We start from the raw sequence: 15,694 nt of genomic DNA, 5'->3' as shown, positions 1-15,694 counted from the left end.
GATACCTTCTATGTAACTTGGGGAGCTTGTCAAGAGGCATTCATCACACCAGGACAGGCGCTACCACCACATGGGAGGCCACTTGGCAGACTAAACTCAACAGACTTGAAAGATATTATTCAAAAAGTGAGACAAGATTAAAGAATATACACATCAAGGATTCACAGCAATTATTCTAGACATTTTTTGCAGGAAGTAACATGCGAGCACCAGGTTTAGGGTGGGGTCTGCTGCTTGTTCAAGGAATCATCTTTTGCATTTGGTCAAGTGAGGGAAGGTTTGTTATGTTATGTGGCAGGCAATGGGAAGTACCATGTAGCAAGGTTATTTTGATGAAAGGGCATCAGTCACATTTGCTGGTGGTTTATAACGGTTTGGTGAACAACATTTTGAGAAACATTGGTGTGTTAGTTTGAGTACCTAAGTGTTTTATTAATTGTTTACTTTCTGAATTTGTAATTTGCTAATATAATTTTTATTTGAAGAAATACAAATGGATCGTTTGGAGATTTGGCACACTTTTAAAAAGGAAAGTCCAAAAAGTGAACTTGATCAGGGAATGAAAACGTTAACTCTGCTAGGCTGAGTGATTTTCAGAATAAGAGCTTTGAGATCATCTCCCCTTACAAGTAGTATTTGATGGACTGCTCTTGTAGATGGGAAGCTACTCTCTCTCCTTAATTGCCAACTTGTGACATATAGACTATATGGGAAATGATAAAGTTCAATAGCCTCAGTAATCAGAGAGTTTATCGTTTTTTCTGAGGACACAATTACATTGGGCTTCAAAGATGAGGTTTTATTAAGTATAACAAGGCCAGAAATTAATCTTAGGATCTGGTGTTCCACCCATATTCCATAATCTGCAATTAAGCAGCAATTAGCTGCCTAAAACACTCTTCTAAATTATATATTAACTGATCTGTAGTCAGAGACACAGCACAGACTTTGTTCTGCTTCATTATTTAATTTTAATTAATTCACTCGTAGGTTTCTGTTTCAATATATCAAAGACTTCTAGGGTATCCTGGTGCTGGGAGTAACATGGTCTGTTCATTACCAGCAAAGGGCATGCAAGGTATATAAATTCTGTCACATAAATAATTTATTTGTAATGAATACCAGTGTGATCTCTTAAGCTTTCAAGCCCTTCTCTTCTAAACTTTTAAATGTTGGGTGCTTTCATGTCTTACTGCTTTTATTTATTATTAGTGAACACATTTCTTTTTTTTTTTTTCTTTTTTAATAGGGTATTATTTATTATGGGCGAGACAAAAAAGAGACAGAGATTTTACTATTCCAAGAAGTCCTCAGTTATATGTCTAAAGTGGACAGAGTGCTAAGTTTTCCTGGAGGATCACTTCTTTTGGCAGGACGGAGTGGTGTAGGTCGTCGAACAGTTACCTCTTTAGTTAGTCACATGCACGGAGCTGTTCTGATTACTCCCAAAATTTCCAGAGGCTATGAGCTGAAGCAGTTCAAAAATGATCTTAAATATGTAAGTCACTCAGTGTCTTCCACTTTGTAGTGTTTTAGGTGTGTATTAAAAAAACCAAAAGAATATGGGAATTTTGAAGGATACAAAAATGTTGTGTGAAGAGATATTTTAAGAAAACCAAAATATCCAGTCTACATGGAACAAGTAGATTTTTAGAAGTTCTCACTGTCTAGATTTGTATAGTTTTTTATAGTAATTACCTGAAACTCTACTTTTTTGAACACCAGAGCTGTTTTTATGAGTATTGTGGACTTCATCAATTCTAAGTTTGTGTGAATATTAGAAAGGTATATATTTCATATATATATATTCATATTTGTATTTATTTTATTTTCTCTGTACTATGGTCTGTCAGTGATTCAGTAGCTGAATCAAGTAAAACTTCAGTGATTGATTAGAGTGTACATATTATTTAAAAACAAATGCAAACCTCGAATCAGGAGCTTCTCAGTACCTTCAGCAATGCTAAATAAAATTCTAGATCTAAGCCCACACAAAAGAGCAACACAACTCTATAATTGGGTCACATCTGGAACATAAATATACTCTATGGAAGAGTCTGTTTTAATTCTTTTTTCATTACCAAGCTGTATATCTAGGTAGAACATTTTCTATATTTGATATCTCATATAATTTAATTGCCTAGTAACCTTTTGTAAATATATAATAGTGTAGACGCTGTGGAGAAAATATGTATGTAATATATAATCAAGGAAAGATTATCATTCTCTTATGAACAATATGTATATTCCATATACTGAGATTTAAATGTCTTCCCTGCTTCTAGGTGATGGAGCTTGCGGGCATTGAAGCACAACAGGTGGTATTGCTGCTCGAAGACTATCAGTTTGTTCATTCCACATTCCTTGAGATGATCAACAGTTTACTGTCTTCAGGTGAGACAAGTCCAAAAAGATTATAGTACTACTTTTACCACACAGATTTAACTCAATGAGGGAGAATTAGGTGATGCTTTCTAACTTTATGTCCATACCAGAAGTGTTAGTTAGCCTTCTATGCCATTTTAGCTAGAACACTTGTACGTGACAAACTGACTTGAAGTTCACTTAGCTGTACTTCAACCTACCCTGCAGTACGGGTGCTTTCAGTTCCTCAAAGTTGAAAGTTAACTTATTTCAAAGGCATTCTTTCTAATAGTGTAACAAATAATAATGTATTCTACTCTACAGGGTCCTTTTTCTAACAAAATTCAAAATTGAGAGGTGTCTCAATGTTTTATTAAATTGTATAGACTGAGTCCTTTACTTAAACGAACATCAGCAAACCCCCCTTTTCTAAGAGTAATGAGATGATTCATAATAATAACAAATAACGAAAGTGACTTTATTTTGTTATCTAGTTTTGTTCCTCAATCAGAGAGATCATTGAAGGAGACTGAGTCTAACTTACTAAATGTTTTTTGGAGTTGCAGTAGTTTAATTGCTGATTGATAAGAGCACCAGATTTTCCTGTTTCCCAGGTGCAAAACCAAGGCTCCTCAGAGTATCAGATTCTCATCATCCAGTTTAAAACTCTGTGTCAGAGGACCTAGATAACTACTATCTTTCTTGTTTCTGTTTTCTGGTGTATGACAAAGTCTGGTTTGATTTGTTTTATATGCAGTATTGGATCCCTGTCTTTGGGTAGATTTGAGTAAGTTTTTGAAGTATATTTCAGTAATGTAAACAAAGTAGGCTGTTTAAATTAAGTGGAATCACAATATTTTGGTTTGTTTTTTTCATGATGCCATGAAAAGAATAATGAAGTACAGAGGATGATACTCATGAAAGTATGGAGGTGACTCTATTCAGAGGATTCAAGGGAATCCTTCAAAGGAATTTGAAGAATTATATTGTATTCAAACTGACATTTTAAATTCGTTCTTGAAATAGGAGAAATTCCTGGGCTATATAAAACAGAAGAATTAGAACCATTGCTTTCTCCTCTGAAGGATCAAGCTTCACAAGATGGATTTACAGGACCAATTTTCAACTATTTCACATACCGTATGTGAACAGAATTATAAGTTATAATTTATTACAAAGTTACAGAAGTGGTATAATAATGGACAAATAATTTCTAACATGGTCCTTGTTTTGTGTGCATTTTTAACTTTCAGTTAGTTATTAAAAACTAGGGAAAAATAATTATTACAGTGTGATATTTCAGGGGACAGAACTCTCAGCTTAAAATTCATTCTTCTATCTGAAATTCTGTATCCATGAGTGTTCTACAAAGCTGTTATGATGTCTGCTGTTGAAAGTGATTAGAAGGAAGAAAGCTTTTGTTCCCATCGTTTACTGGTTTGTTTAGCTTATATATCTAGCAACAGAGTTTTCTTCTATTCATCAATTATACCTACAAATCCCTTTGGATTCTCAGTAATCATGAACAAGTTTACAGATAGGTTTCTTAATTAGATGTGTTCCTACCTTCTCTCATTCCGACAAGAAGATTACTTAGATTACAAATAAACAGAAGAATGTCACTGAAAGAACAGAGATGTTGGCTGTCATACTCAAGGGTTCTGGAACTACTTCTAATTGGTTCTATTGGTCTATATTGACTGGAATGAGGACTAGTAATACCACAGTGATAAGTGGTGTCACTCAGGTCCCTTACTGGGACCAGTACCATTTAATATCTTCATCAGTGACAAACAGTGGGATCGAGTCCACCTTCAGCAAGTTTGCCGACGATACCAAGCTGAGTGGTGCATTTGACACGCCTAAGGGATGGGGTTCCATCTAGAGGGACCTGGACAACCTCGAGTTCACCCATGTGAACCTGAGGTTCAACAAGGCCAAGTGCAGGATCCTGCACCTGGGTTGGGACAACCCCCAGTGTCAATACAGGCTGGAGGATGAAGAGATTGAGAGTAGTCCTCCTGTGGAGGACTGTGGAGGATGCAAGGGTACTGGTGGATGAAAAGCTGGACATGAGCCGGCAATGTGTGCTCACAGCCCAGAAAGCCAACCGCATCCTGGGCTGCATCAAAAGAAGCATGGGCAGAAGGTTGAGGGGGGTGTTTCTGCCCCTCTACTCCACTCTTGTGAGACCTCACCTGGAGTCCTCAGTAGAAAAAAAGGCATGGACCTATTGGAGTGGGTCCAGAGGAGGGCCACAAAAATGATCAGAGGGGAAGAAGCACCTCTCCTGTGAGGACAGGCTGAGGGAGTTGGGGCTGTTCGGCCTGGAGGAGGCTCTGGGGAGACCTTATTGTGGCCTTTCAATACTTAAAGGGGACCTACAAGAAAGACGGGGACAAACTTTTTATCAGGGCCTGTTGTGATAGGGCAAGGGGTAGTGGCTTTAAACTAGAAGAGGGGAGATTTAAACTAGATAGAAGGAAGACAATTTTTTTATGCTGAGGGCGGTGAAACACTGGAACTCTGGTTTCCCAGAGAGGTGGTAGATGTGCTGCCCTTGGAAACATTCAAGATCGGGTGGGATGGGGCTCTGAGGAACCTGGTCGAGTTGAAGTTGTCCCTGCTCATTGCAGGGGAGGTTGGACTATGTGACCTTTAAAGGTTCCTTCCAACATGAAGTATTCTATGATTTAAATTTGTCAGCTCTTCCAAATAATAAAAAAAATACAATGTTATATACACAGTGAGAATCGATGATATCAAATTAATTTAAGTTCTGTTTCTAAACATAACTCCCTTGGTGTGATGTGGTGTAACAGTACCTTTTTTCATAAATTGTGTTGTGATAAGTATTTGAAGGACAGTAAATTATGTTGTATTTGCAATAAACCTACCATCATGTAGTCAGATTGTTATCTACTGAATACTTAATATGTTTCATTTTCTTAGGGATCCAACAAAATCTGCATGTTGTCTTGATCATGGATTCTACCAATTTAAATTTCACAATAAACTGTGAAAGTAATCCAGCACTGTACAAGAAATGTCAGGTTTTGTGGATGGAAACCTGGTCAGAAACAAGTATGAAAAAGGTAAATTGCATTAATCAAAAACTGTGACTTGTTTAAATTAGTATCTCAAAAAATAACTGAGCTTTGGTGAATAAGATCAAAATATGTAAAGTTGTGAAGGAATAATTGTCACTGTGCTTATTTAATCCATTTGTGCAGTCCTAGAAAGACAGAACATTCTGCAGAACAGTTAAGTAATATTAGCAGTCTCATTTTACCAGTAACATTTTTGTTCTCTCTGTGGGCTGACTTGAACAAAATGCTGACTACTATGACTCTGATCAAACACAGCATTTAAGAACAAAACACAAATAGACTGCAAGCGAAATGATAAAGCCAACTATGCTGTTACCTGCTGTTACTAGTATGCTTGACAGCTAGTTTAAAAATAGGTTTGTTATATGTATATGAGCTGCTATAGGTCTAAGATTGCACTTTAAACCTTATGTTATTCTTGAATCTTTGTTAAGTGTTTTGCTTCATGGAATGGAGTCAGTGCGTTCTTTTTAAGGTCAAAATCTGCCTATTTGAGGATGTTCAGAGGGTAGGTTTGAGAAAGATATATCTTACTTTTATATGTTAAGAGATTGTCAAATCCAAATCCAGTATCCTGATAGGCTGCCACAGATTCACAGCCCCAACTGGAACCAGTGGTGAAGCTGAGCATGTATTCCCAGTAGGCACACACACAAGCACACATATATAGATGTGATTAACCACATAGAACAACACAACCAGAAACCTTCAGCACAAACAGCACTGTTGGCATCATCCCGTGTTCCCCTCTCTGAGTGATCACAATGAAGGTGGATTACTGGGATATATGTACACATGCAGGATGTGGATCCCCCTACTCGCTGTGCACAGACACACAGACCCTCCAGTAATTGCTTCTGGATCCCCTGGTCTTCCCAGTTGCTGGCATCTGGATGTACAAGCACCTGAGGCTGCAGCCCCACTCCAGCTGCTGGTACAGAGGCGCACACACACACACAGTGGATCCTTCCAGTAACTGGGCTTAGACATCCAGTCCATCTTGTAGCTGACCTTGTATCTAGGCTCTCCCCACTGAGTCCTGTGCAAGCATATACATGTGCATGTGCACACAGAGACATGTGCAGCTGGGTCTCATTTGACTCCCAGACTTCACAGTCTCTCTCAGGCGGTTGGCCTGGACCTTCCAGTCCCTCTGGCAGCCAACTCCTGTGTGTGCCTTACCCTTCCCATTGTAAGTCTTGTGCACTCTGAAATGGTCTTCCACTGCATTCCATGGTGGGTCCCAAGACTCCTCTTGCCTCTCCCATTGACTCATCGTGATGGGTTTCACACCTGGACCATGGAGTTGGTTGCTTTCCTGGGAGAGCCCTGGGAGCCGATGGTGCAGAATGTTCAATTCTGCTTGGATTACTGGGGCTTCCCCAGCTGCCATCGCCAGTGCCTCAGTTTCAATGACAGGTTGTGCTGAAAGTTCATTTTGGCAAAAATGTTTGGACCAGCTCTGTCCACAGTTAAAATATGTTTTTTAGAATATTTTCACTTCCACTTCAGTAGGGATTTTTTTTTTAAAGTGGAGTCTTACCATTTAGTTGTATGCCAGAACCTTTAAATATACTTTTTTTTATTTTGACCATTGTACATTGTATAGTTGATAACATATGAAGGTAAGCCCACTCTTAGGCCTTGAAAAAGACTTCAAAGACTTAAACTTAGGCATTGTTTAATTCTGCTGTTCTATCTGCAACAGTTGCACTTAAGACTGTCTGATTTCCTGTTGGTTGTATATCTTTTTACACCTTTGACATTTGAGTATTGTAAGAGTCCTCTGGGAATTAACCACTCTTTGTTAAGGCCAGCAAAAACTCCTCTGCCCAAGAGAACAGTGTCAGGGAAAGGCAGAATTGATCTTTTTAATGCTATAAATATTCTGTAAATACAATATTCTGAATAAAGCTATCTTATTCAGTCTTTTAAAATGAGAAACTAGATTGAAGGTTTGTTTCTTATATGTTAACTCAAATTTTCATTGTTTGTAATTTTCATACAAAAAAGCACGTTTGTTTTTTTAGATACCTGAAATGCTTCTGTGTAATTCAGATGAACAAGAAAAGACTGGAAAAGCACATAAGGAACTTAAGAAAAAACATTCAGGTAATATTTAGGTGGACCCATTAGTTATTATTAGTATTAAACACTTACTCAGTCCTGTGTTGGACATAGATAATAGCATGGATACTTTGAGTATGTTTAGATTTTGGTATTGTTCACATGGCAGACATTTTGTGCAAGGGAACATTAGTCTGGAACATACATCCTGGCTCATCACACCCAGTCTCTTCTGTCACAAATAGTCATGTATATTCAGTTTTATAAACTGATTAAGCTGCATCCTGGGGTTTTTTATTCTGTGTCTTCCTTCTGTGTGGATGTTATTTCACAACATAAACATTTTATGATTTGAGTTTTTTAGTCTCTATGTTTTCATTATTCTTGTATTAGACTTGTAAGTAATGTCCGTGTTTCAGAATTATTTGTTTTTATAATCAAACTTCACATTTTACCATTTTAAAAATAGGGTGTTGAACTTAATCTAGGACACCAGTGCCAGCACTTATTTGCATAATACTGCTTTTAGACACTTTTATAAAGCATTAATCTAAGTAGCACTTAGAATCATGGAGCCAACAGAGTATAAAATGGTAAGTGTTTCACTTGGGGTTTTCTTGTTTTGTATTGCTTTTTAATAGCCATTCCAGCCCATCAGGATAATTACCAAACTTAGGATTTAGTGTTCATGCTACCATCCATCTTTATCCTAGATCATGGTACTTAAACTATGCCTCAGTACTTATTAAAGGCATCTATTTATATGTGGATATGTTTTAGCAATTTTTTTCTTTTGTGGGTTAATACAATTTATTTTATAGTATCTTTGGACTTCTTTTGAGAAATTGTTAAACAAACTGAAGGACCTGGAATGCTCAGAAAAACCTTTTAGTCTACCTGTCATCAGAGACAAGGGAGAAGAGAAAAACACATCATCTTCCTTTCTAAAAAAGTCCAAGTAGTTTCAAATGAAATTTCTGTGGAAATAAAGTTTCTTTTATGATTAGCCCTCAGTAATCTGCAATTAATTTTGCTTGCTTCTCCATACATCAGTGGGATATTTTGCAGCTTTGAAACAATTTCAGTTTATTTCTTTCTGAGGAACATGTATTTCAAATCTAATTACATGTTGTTTTCCTGAGAGTACTTTGAAAAAAGTACATTCTTTGTGGTATTTTGAATGTCCTTAGTTCATATCTCAAAAAACGTACTCTGTTCTTCTTCCTTAGTTATTTTAATATGAGATAAGAATGAGCATATTATTATCTGCGTAATAAATTATGTTATACAGGTGATTCTGATTTTCTGAAGTCATTTCTGGCGATCCATGAATCATGTAAAATGTATGGAGCAACGCCTAGCAGGTATATGACATTCCTTCATGTATACAGTACCATCAATAACAGTAAAAGAAGAGAGCTAATAAAAAGGCAGAACCACTTGCAGGTATGTATTTAAAATATTTTTGACATAGGGCTTTTCAAAATACTCTCCTATTTGGAAATGTCTTGTGTATTAATGGGCTGTAGCTGCTGACATGGTTGTGTGAGGTGTCCCCGGTTGGTAGATGCTCGTGCTGTGGTTTCAGGAGAGGAATACTATGAATCTTTATGCACGTCTCTGTTCAGATGCCTCGAAGAGTGAAGAGTGGTTTCTCATTTTCATTAATATTTTTCCTCGAGAATGTATCAGATTGGGTATGTTTTCTTAGAAGAGTAGAAAGTACTTGAAAGCACTTTAAATTTTTTCACCCATATGTATTGGAATTGTGTTGCAAACAGCTCATCATCTTTTCATCAATTTAAGTCCTGCCTCTGCTTGTATTCATTTTCGCCATGTAGATCCATATTCCATCCCTTTCTTTATATCTGTAAAGCAACTACCTGCTTTGTTTTTTTGCATCCTTCTAGTTGAACAAGCTGTTATCTCATGGTGATCTTGTGTAGCTTTGGCCAAGATTCCCTTTGTTGTGATTTTGTCTCAATTTCTGTTTTGGTATTGATTTCAAATTCCTTTTCCACACATCAGACCTTTACTCAATTCCAGACCAAATGCAGTTCACCTCACAGATGTTTTACTCCTGTTCCATGTGCATAACATGCTGATTTCCGAAACCCATTTGTTATCTCTCCAGTCATACTTCCTTCCCTTCCTGCTTCCCCCAGTATATTTCTGGAAAGATCCGTATGATGCTTTAGGGCATACAATTTTTGTCTTTACCCTTCTCCTTTCCCTTTCAGCTCCTTTTCCCAGTGACCCTTGCCGCTGTTCTGAAACCACACTTGCAAAGCTGTGTTTCTTCTTAAAGCATCTGTCAAAACCAAATTACTTCCTTGCCTCTTATTCTAAACTGTTTTTATTCTGCCTGCCAATATCTTTCCATTACTGTAGTAAGCAATTTAAGGAGATTTACATTTGTAATGATAGAAATTGCTTTTTTATTTATTTAGAATGTAGCTGTGGTTTGTTTGTGACAAACACTCATTTAGTTATTAAATGCTCTGGTAAAATAAAAGTAATCATTTACATGAAAAGTAGAGATGTGTATCCTAAATCAAAACATCTTCCAGGTAATATTTTTTTTTCAAATTTATCTTGAAAGAATTTGGTTATCTGATTACTGTAGGGTAAATAATTTAGAAAGTGTGAATAAAGAAAATAGTTAGTCTTAGCATAATTGAAGCTTTGTTTTATGTACATCTATGTTCTTTAGAGAATGTAAAAATATGCAGAAATAGGATAATCTAATTTGTTTAATTTTTGTAGATTTTTTTTAGAGGAGATATAATTATATGGAGTTAAAACCAGTTAATTGAAATGCTATTGAATTAATGAGAAAAAGATTTTGTACTGGTTGCTGTTCCATTAAAAATTTGTTATTTTGACAATTTTGTTTTCAGCTTTTTGATGCAGTTATAGATCTTATAGCAACACATCTAGAAGTGTCAAATCTCATTTTTGGGTTAAATAATACTAAGAAAATGTAAATAAGATCGAGAAAATGTGGAACATAAATTAAAAAAATTAATAATAGTCTACATCACTCTTAGTTTGTGCATACTATTTGTAACCAACCTTCATTTAAATCCATTCATTGCTAAATAACTGCTTCTTATAAACCTTTATAGGCAGGTGTTTCAAAGCTGAATGAAGCTAAAGCCCTGGTCGATGAACTGAACAGAAAAGCTGGAGAACAAAGCGTTTTACTCAAAACGAAGCAGGATGAGGCTGATGCTGCCCTTCAAGAAATTACAGTGTCTATGCAGGTGTTGTATACCATCACATCCAAAGTGGAAAAAAAAAAGAGATGCTTTTCTGGTTTTTGTCTCCATAACTGCCTATGCTGTGTATCTTTTTCAAGGGTTACAAAACCTGATGCTTTTACAAGAATTTGCCTAAGGGAATAAATGAGCCCTGAGGCTTGAATAAACTTTCAGCAGGACAGAGGATTATAAAATTTAAGTCATATTTGAACTAATTGAGTAGGAAGAAATCAGTGCAAGTTTTGCACCTGAGTAGTATTTACTGCTGTAGTTTAGTCTGAAAGTTTTCCTCGAACTTCACAAATCCAGACTGATCCATTTTATAATGTTTATTACAGATAGGAACTTCAAATGAAATACTGACAAATAGCACTATTTTAAGTAACAAATACCAGGAATTAAATTTGTGGAGTATTAGAAAGTATGTATTTCATGAGGTCTGGTCCTCTGAAGTCAACCTCACAGAAGGTTAAATAATATCTCTGTTTTCATCACTCCTTGAATTTTTATTCTTCAGCTCAGAAGTAGACCTTCTGTTTTTTGAGGACTTAATTTTCTTTAGTAGCATTTTCTCAGTTAAGTAAAATCATTGTGCAGAAAATGGATGTCTAGGTGATACGTCCAGAAATCATAAATATAGGATAAGCCTTGATGAATCTGCTGTTACTGCGCTGTTTATTTTGTTACTGATTTAGTCTGATCAGTCTGAAGCAAACTTTAAATAAAGAAGCTCAATGACGAAGACATTCTCTGTATGCAGTAAAGTAGATGCCTACTCTTTCAAACCATTTGCTTCACAGTGCTTTAAAGGTGCATTACTTCCTGTTTTTATAAGTCTACTTCCATTGGCAATTTTTAGGACTTTTAGGCTTTGCCTACTATACATGAATTTGAATAGTGATGATTGGCTTGTGTTCACTGCTGGCCTCAAAGAATATATTATGCCATTTTCCCTGATTTCTGTTTTAAATCTGTCTGCTCTTGTCCAGTAGAGTTACAGGGTGTGTGTGTAGCACATATTACTTTGTAGGACAAAATCAAAGAATAGGCCAAAGGCAATGAAACATGATGGGCCCACTGACATCAGAAAAATTACAGTAGAATTCTGATTATTTAGATTAGCATAAAGTATAGGTGCCCTCTAACATTTTAATGTCGCTTCGAATGTTCTAGTTTATGTAAGAGAGAGGGCTCTAATACATACAGACTCTTTTAATCTTCTTTCAGAGCAAGGCTTTTGACCTACAACTGAATTTTAAGGTTTTCTTATTCAGAGCTATGATTCAGTACATGTACATTTGCATGAAATGTCTAATCTAGTTTTATGTAGCTAATGTTTTATGGATTTGAATGTAATCTTCAGTGACATGCTGGTCTATAGCTTGTGTAAAGTGCTCAGAAAGATTATTATTAATCTCAAAGTTTTCTCTGCTTATATATGTGTTACCTTCTGCTACAAGTTTAACTCAGCTTGACAATTGCTGGTTATAATAATGTGTTATATACTGGAAAATATATAAAAACATAAACTCTGGGCTTTGTTGTTTTGTATCTTGTAGGTGAACTGAGCCTAGAATATTAGTCTTTTATTTTATGCTATTATCCTCAATTATTTGTTTTGTAACTGGTATTGGTAGTCGCTGTTTCATTGGGGTTTTTCTGTAAATGTCAGGATATGTAAGGTCGTTTTCATTGTCGTTTCATATATTACAGAATCACAGAATCACAGAATCTTAGTGGTTGGAAGGGACCTTTGAGATCATCGAGTCCAACCACATTAAAAAAAAAAAAAAAACCACACAAACAAACAAAAAACCACAACACACAAAACCAAACAAACAACAACCCCCCCCCAAAAAAGAAAAAAAAAAAAAAAAAAAAAAAGCACCCACCAACTAAACCCCACACCCACAACCTCACACACAACACCCCACCACAAACCAACAATCCCGGGCACTAGAGCATGCCCTGAAGAGCCACGTCTACACGTTTCTTAAATACCTCCAGGGATGGTGACTCCACCACCTCCCTGGGCAGGCTGTTCCAGTGCTTGACCACTCTTTCAGTAAAGTAATTCTTCCTAATATCTAATCTAAACCTCCCTTGCCGCAGCTTCATACCATTTCCTCTGGTCCTGTCGTTATTCCCTTGGGAGAAGAGGCCAACCCCCGCCTCTCTACAGTTTCCTTTCAGGTAGTTGTAGAGGGCAATGAGGTCTCCCCTCAGCCTCCTCTTCTCCAAACTAAACATGCCCAGTTCCCTCAGCCTCTCCTCATAGGACTTGTTCTCCAGACCCCTCACCAGCTTGGTGGCTCTCCTCTGGACACGCTCCAGCACTTCAGTGTCTTTCCTGTAGTGAGGGGCCCAAAACTGAACACAGTACTCGAGGTGAGGCCTCACCAGTGCCGAGTACAGAGGCACGATGACTTCCCTGCTCCTGCTGGCCACGCTATTCCTGATACAAGCCAGGATGCCGTTGGCCTTCTTGGCTGCCTGGGCACACTGCTGGCTCATGTTAAGCCGGCTGTCCACTAACACTCCCAGGTCCTTTTCTGCCGGGCAGCTTTCCAGCCACTCTTCCCCAAGCCTGTAGCGTTGCTTGGGGTTGTTGTGGCCGAAATGCAGAACCCGGCACTTGGCCTTATTAAACTTCATCCCATTGGCCTTGGCCCATTGGTCCAATCTGTCCAGGTCCCTCTGTAGAGCCTGCCGACCCTCAAGCAGATCAACACTCCCACCTATCTTGGTGTCATCCGCAAACTTACTGAGGGTGCACTCAATCTCCTTATCTAGATCATCAATGAAGATATTGAACAAGACTGGCCCCAAAACTGAGCCCTGATACTGTATTAGTATTTTTAGGCTAATAGGCTTTACTTCCAACACAACTGCTGCTTTTATAAACATTATAGAAAAGCAGAGTTTTAATGGTGCCATGAAAGAAATAAAAATGTGAACAGCTACAAAGACAATGGTAGGAAGATACTACCTTCAAATGTATTAAGAATGTTATGGAGGTTGTCACTCTTATCCTTTTAGAGGAGGTCTAACATCTTGGTAAGTCAGAGTCAAGGAGAAAAAAGGTCATAATGAGCCTCAAAACCAGAGGTACAGATCTTGTCTGTGGTAAAGAAACCAAAAGACGTTTATTCCATGTAATTTAGTTACATAAATATAAGATTAAGCCAAATGCTTAGCTATTTTTTTGAATCAACCTGTCTAATATCAAATAGTCACAGATATTTTATTGTAATTGTCATTGTGCAAATTATATTATAATCAAGACTAAAAGAAATGAGTCCTAAAGGAATAAAATCTGTGTACATTTGAAAACTAATAGTATTGTTTTTCTTTTTTCTTACAGAATGCTAGTGAGAGAAAAACAGAAATGGAAAAAATAAAACACCGGATAGCAGAAGAGGCTGCAGAAATAGAAGAAAGAAAAAGAAAAATTGAAAATGAACTAAAGGAGGTTCAGGTAAGAGCTGAGAAGGAAAGCTAGTATTTTGCAGTCTGATTTTATTTGATTTACTCAAGTCCTGCCATGCAAAATTGTTCTGCAAAATTTATCCCTGTGTTTCTTAAATCTTGCTCTTAGTTATTTTGATATTAAAACTTTTTTGCATTAGAAGACAGTATTCTATTTGCCAGATTTAGATTGTCATTTTGGCATTTAGATTCTATTAGATTTTAATTACAGAAAGAATTTTCGGGCCAAATCTTACCCCCAGTTGCTATTCCTTATGCTGCCATTGTCTACAGCTCGGTTCTGCAGATTTTATGGAATATGTAAAAATTATTAATATGTTATATAGACAAACTACATTACTCTGCCTTGGTCAAACTGGTAATATCACAGAGCTTAGTACTATCAGCTGAATGGAAATAGTGTAATTAGAGATAAATTCCAGTTATTGCTAAATTCTGAAAACGATATAGTCCTGATGAGACTATAGCAAACTGCTTGTTCAAGAGACCTTACAGCTGCTAAGCATTAGGTTTTTTGGTAGGTATTTATTCAGTCATTGCTTTTAGTCTCTATTTTTCATCCCATCCATTTTAAAATCATACTAAAGAATAAGGAAAAAGTACAGCAACTTTTTTTTTTCCTTTTAAATATCATAGGTGCCAAGGAATCATATCCTTGTATTGAAAGTGACATAGAACTGTAGGATTAGCGTAATCCCTTTCTGTGGTCTGATAAATATGAAGGATGTGCAAAGTGTGCACAGTCTTTATTGACATTCTTTAACTTCCTTCTGTTTTCTTCTCATTTGGTTGCTTTATTGATAAGGGTGAAGGCTGTCTGGATTTATCTACTGAAAAAAGAAAGCTTTTGTGGCCTGTACTTCTACATATCTTTACAGGCATGCTTACAAATAGTAATTACCATCACTATTAAAACATATCTGTATCACAATTAACTTTTAAGCAATGAAAGAGCAAAAACCATGACTGATACTAATATCTATATAATGTTTATGAATTACAGTGCTGAATGAAAAATTAGGATTGTAATATGCTGTTTTATATGGAAATATCTTTATTATCACTTAATAAACACATGGCAATTTTTTAATAACTTGTGCACATGACTATGTATCAATGGCAGTTGGTTAGGTAATAAAATACGTAAAAAGAACAAGAAATTGTATGAAAACTGAAATGGCAAGTGTTCAGTTTCTTGTATCCTCATCCCATTTTAAAATGTGTTTTTGTTTTAAGCCACTGGTTAATGAAGCTAAGTTAGCAGTTGGAAATATAAAGCCAGAGTCTTTGTCAGAAATCCGGTCACTGCGGATGCCCCCTGACATAATCAGAGACATACTAGAAGGCGTTTTACGGCTGATGGGGATTTTTGATACATCATGGGTGAGCATGAAGAGGTGA

The 15,694-nt window shown here is 36.7% G+C and overlaps 1 protein-coding gene across 1 annotated transcript in view; it reads left to right on the top strand.

Annotated features, from left to right (window-relative positions):
* Window positions 1–15,694, top strand: part of DYNC2H1 (dynein cytoplasmic 2 heavy chain 1) — a 180,898-nt gene that overhangs the window by 51,101 nt on the left and 114,103 nt on the right. The window contains exons 48-57 of the mRNA XM_074153785.1: window positions 2–126; window positions 1,250–1,498; window positions 2,286–2,394; window positions 3,391–3,504; window positions 5,317–5,459; window positions 7,505–7,586; window positions 8,833–8,987; window positions 10,670–10,807; window positions 14,169–14,282; window positions 15,530–15,690. Of these exons, the coding sequence (XP_074009886.1) occupies window positions 2–126; window positions 1,250–1,498; window positions 2,286–2,394; window positions 3,391–3,504; window positions 5,317–5,459; window positions 7,505–7,586; window positions 8,833–8,987; window positions 10,670–10,807; window positions 14,169–14,282; window positions 15,530–15,690 (1,390 nt within the window). The remainder of the gene's footprint in view (window position 1; window positions 127–1,249; window positions 1,499–2,285; window positions 2,395–3,390; window positions 3,505–5,316; window positions 5,460–7,504; window positions 7,587–8,832; window positions 8,988–10,669; window positions 10,808–14,168; window positions 14,283–15,529; window positions 15,691–15,694) is intronic.

The sequence above is a fragment of the Numenius arquata genome, chromosome 1, assembly GCF_964106895.1.
Source record: "Numenius arquata chromosome 1, bNumArq3.hap1.1, whole genome shotgun sequence".
Classification (NCBI taxonomy): domain Eukaryota; kingdom Metazoa; phylum Chordata; class Aves; order Charadriiformes; family Scolopacidae; genus Numenius; species Numenius arquata.
Note: the sequence above shows the minus strand (reverse complement) of the source record. Positions and strands in the feature narration are given on the sequence as shown.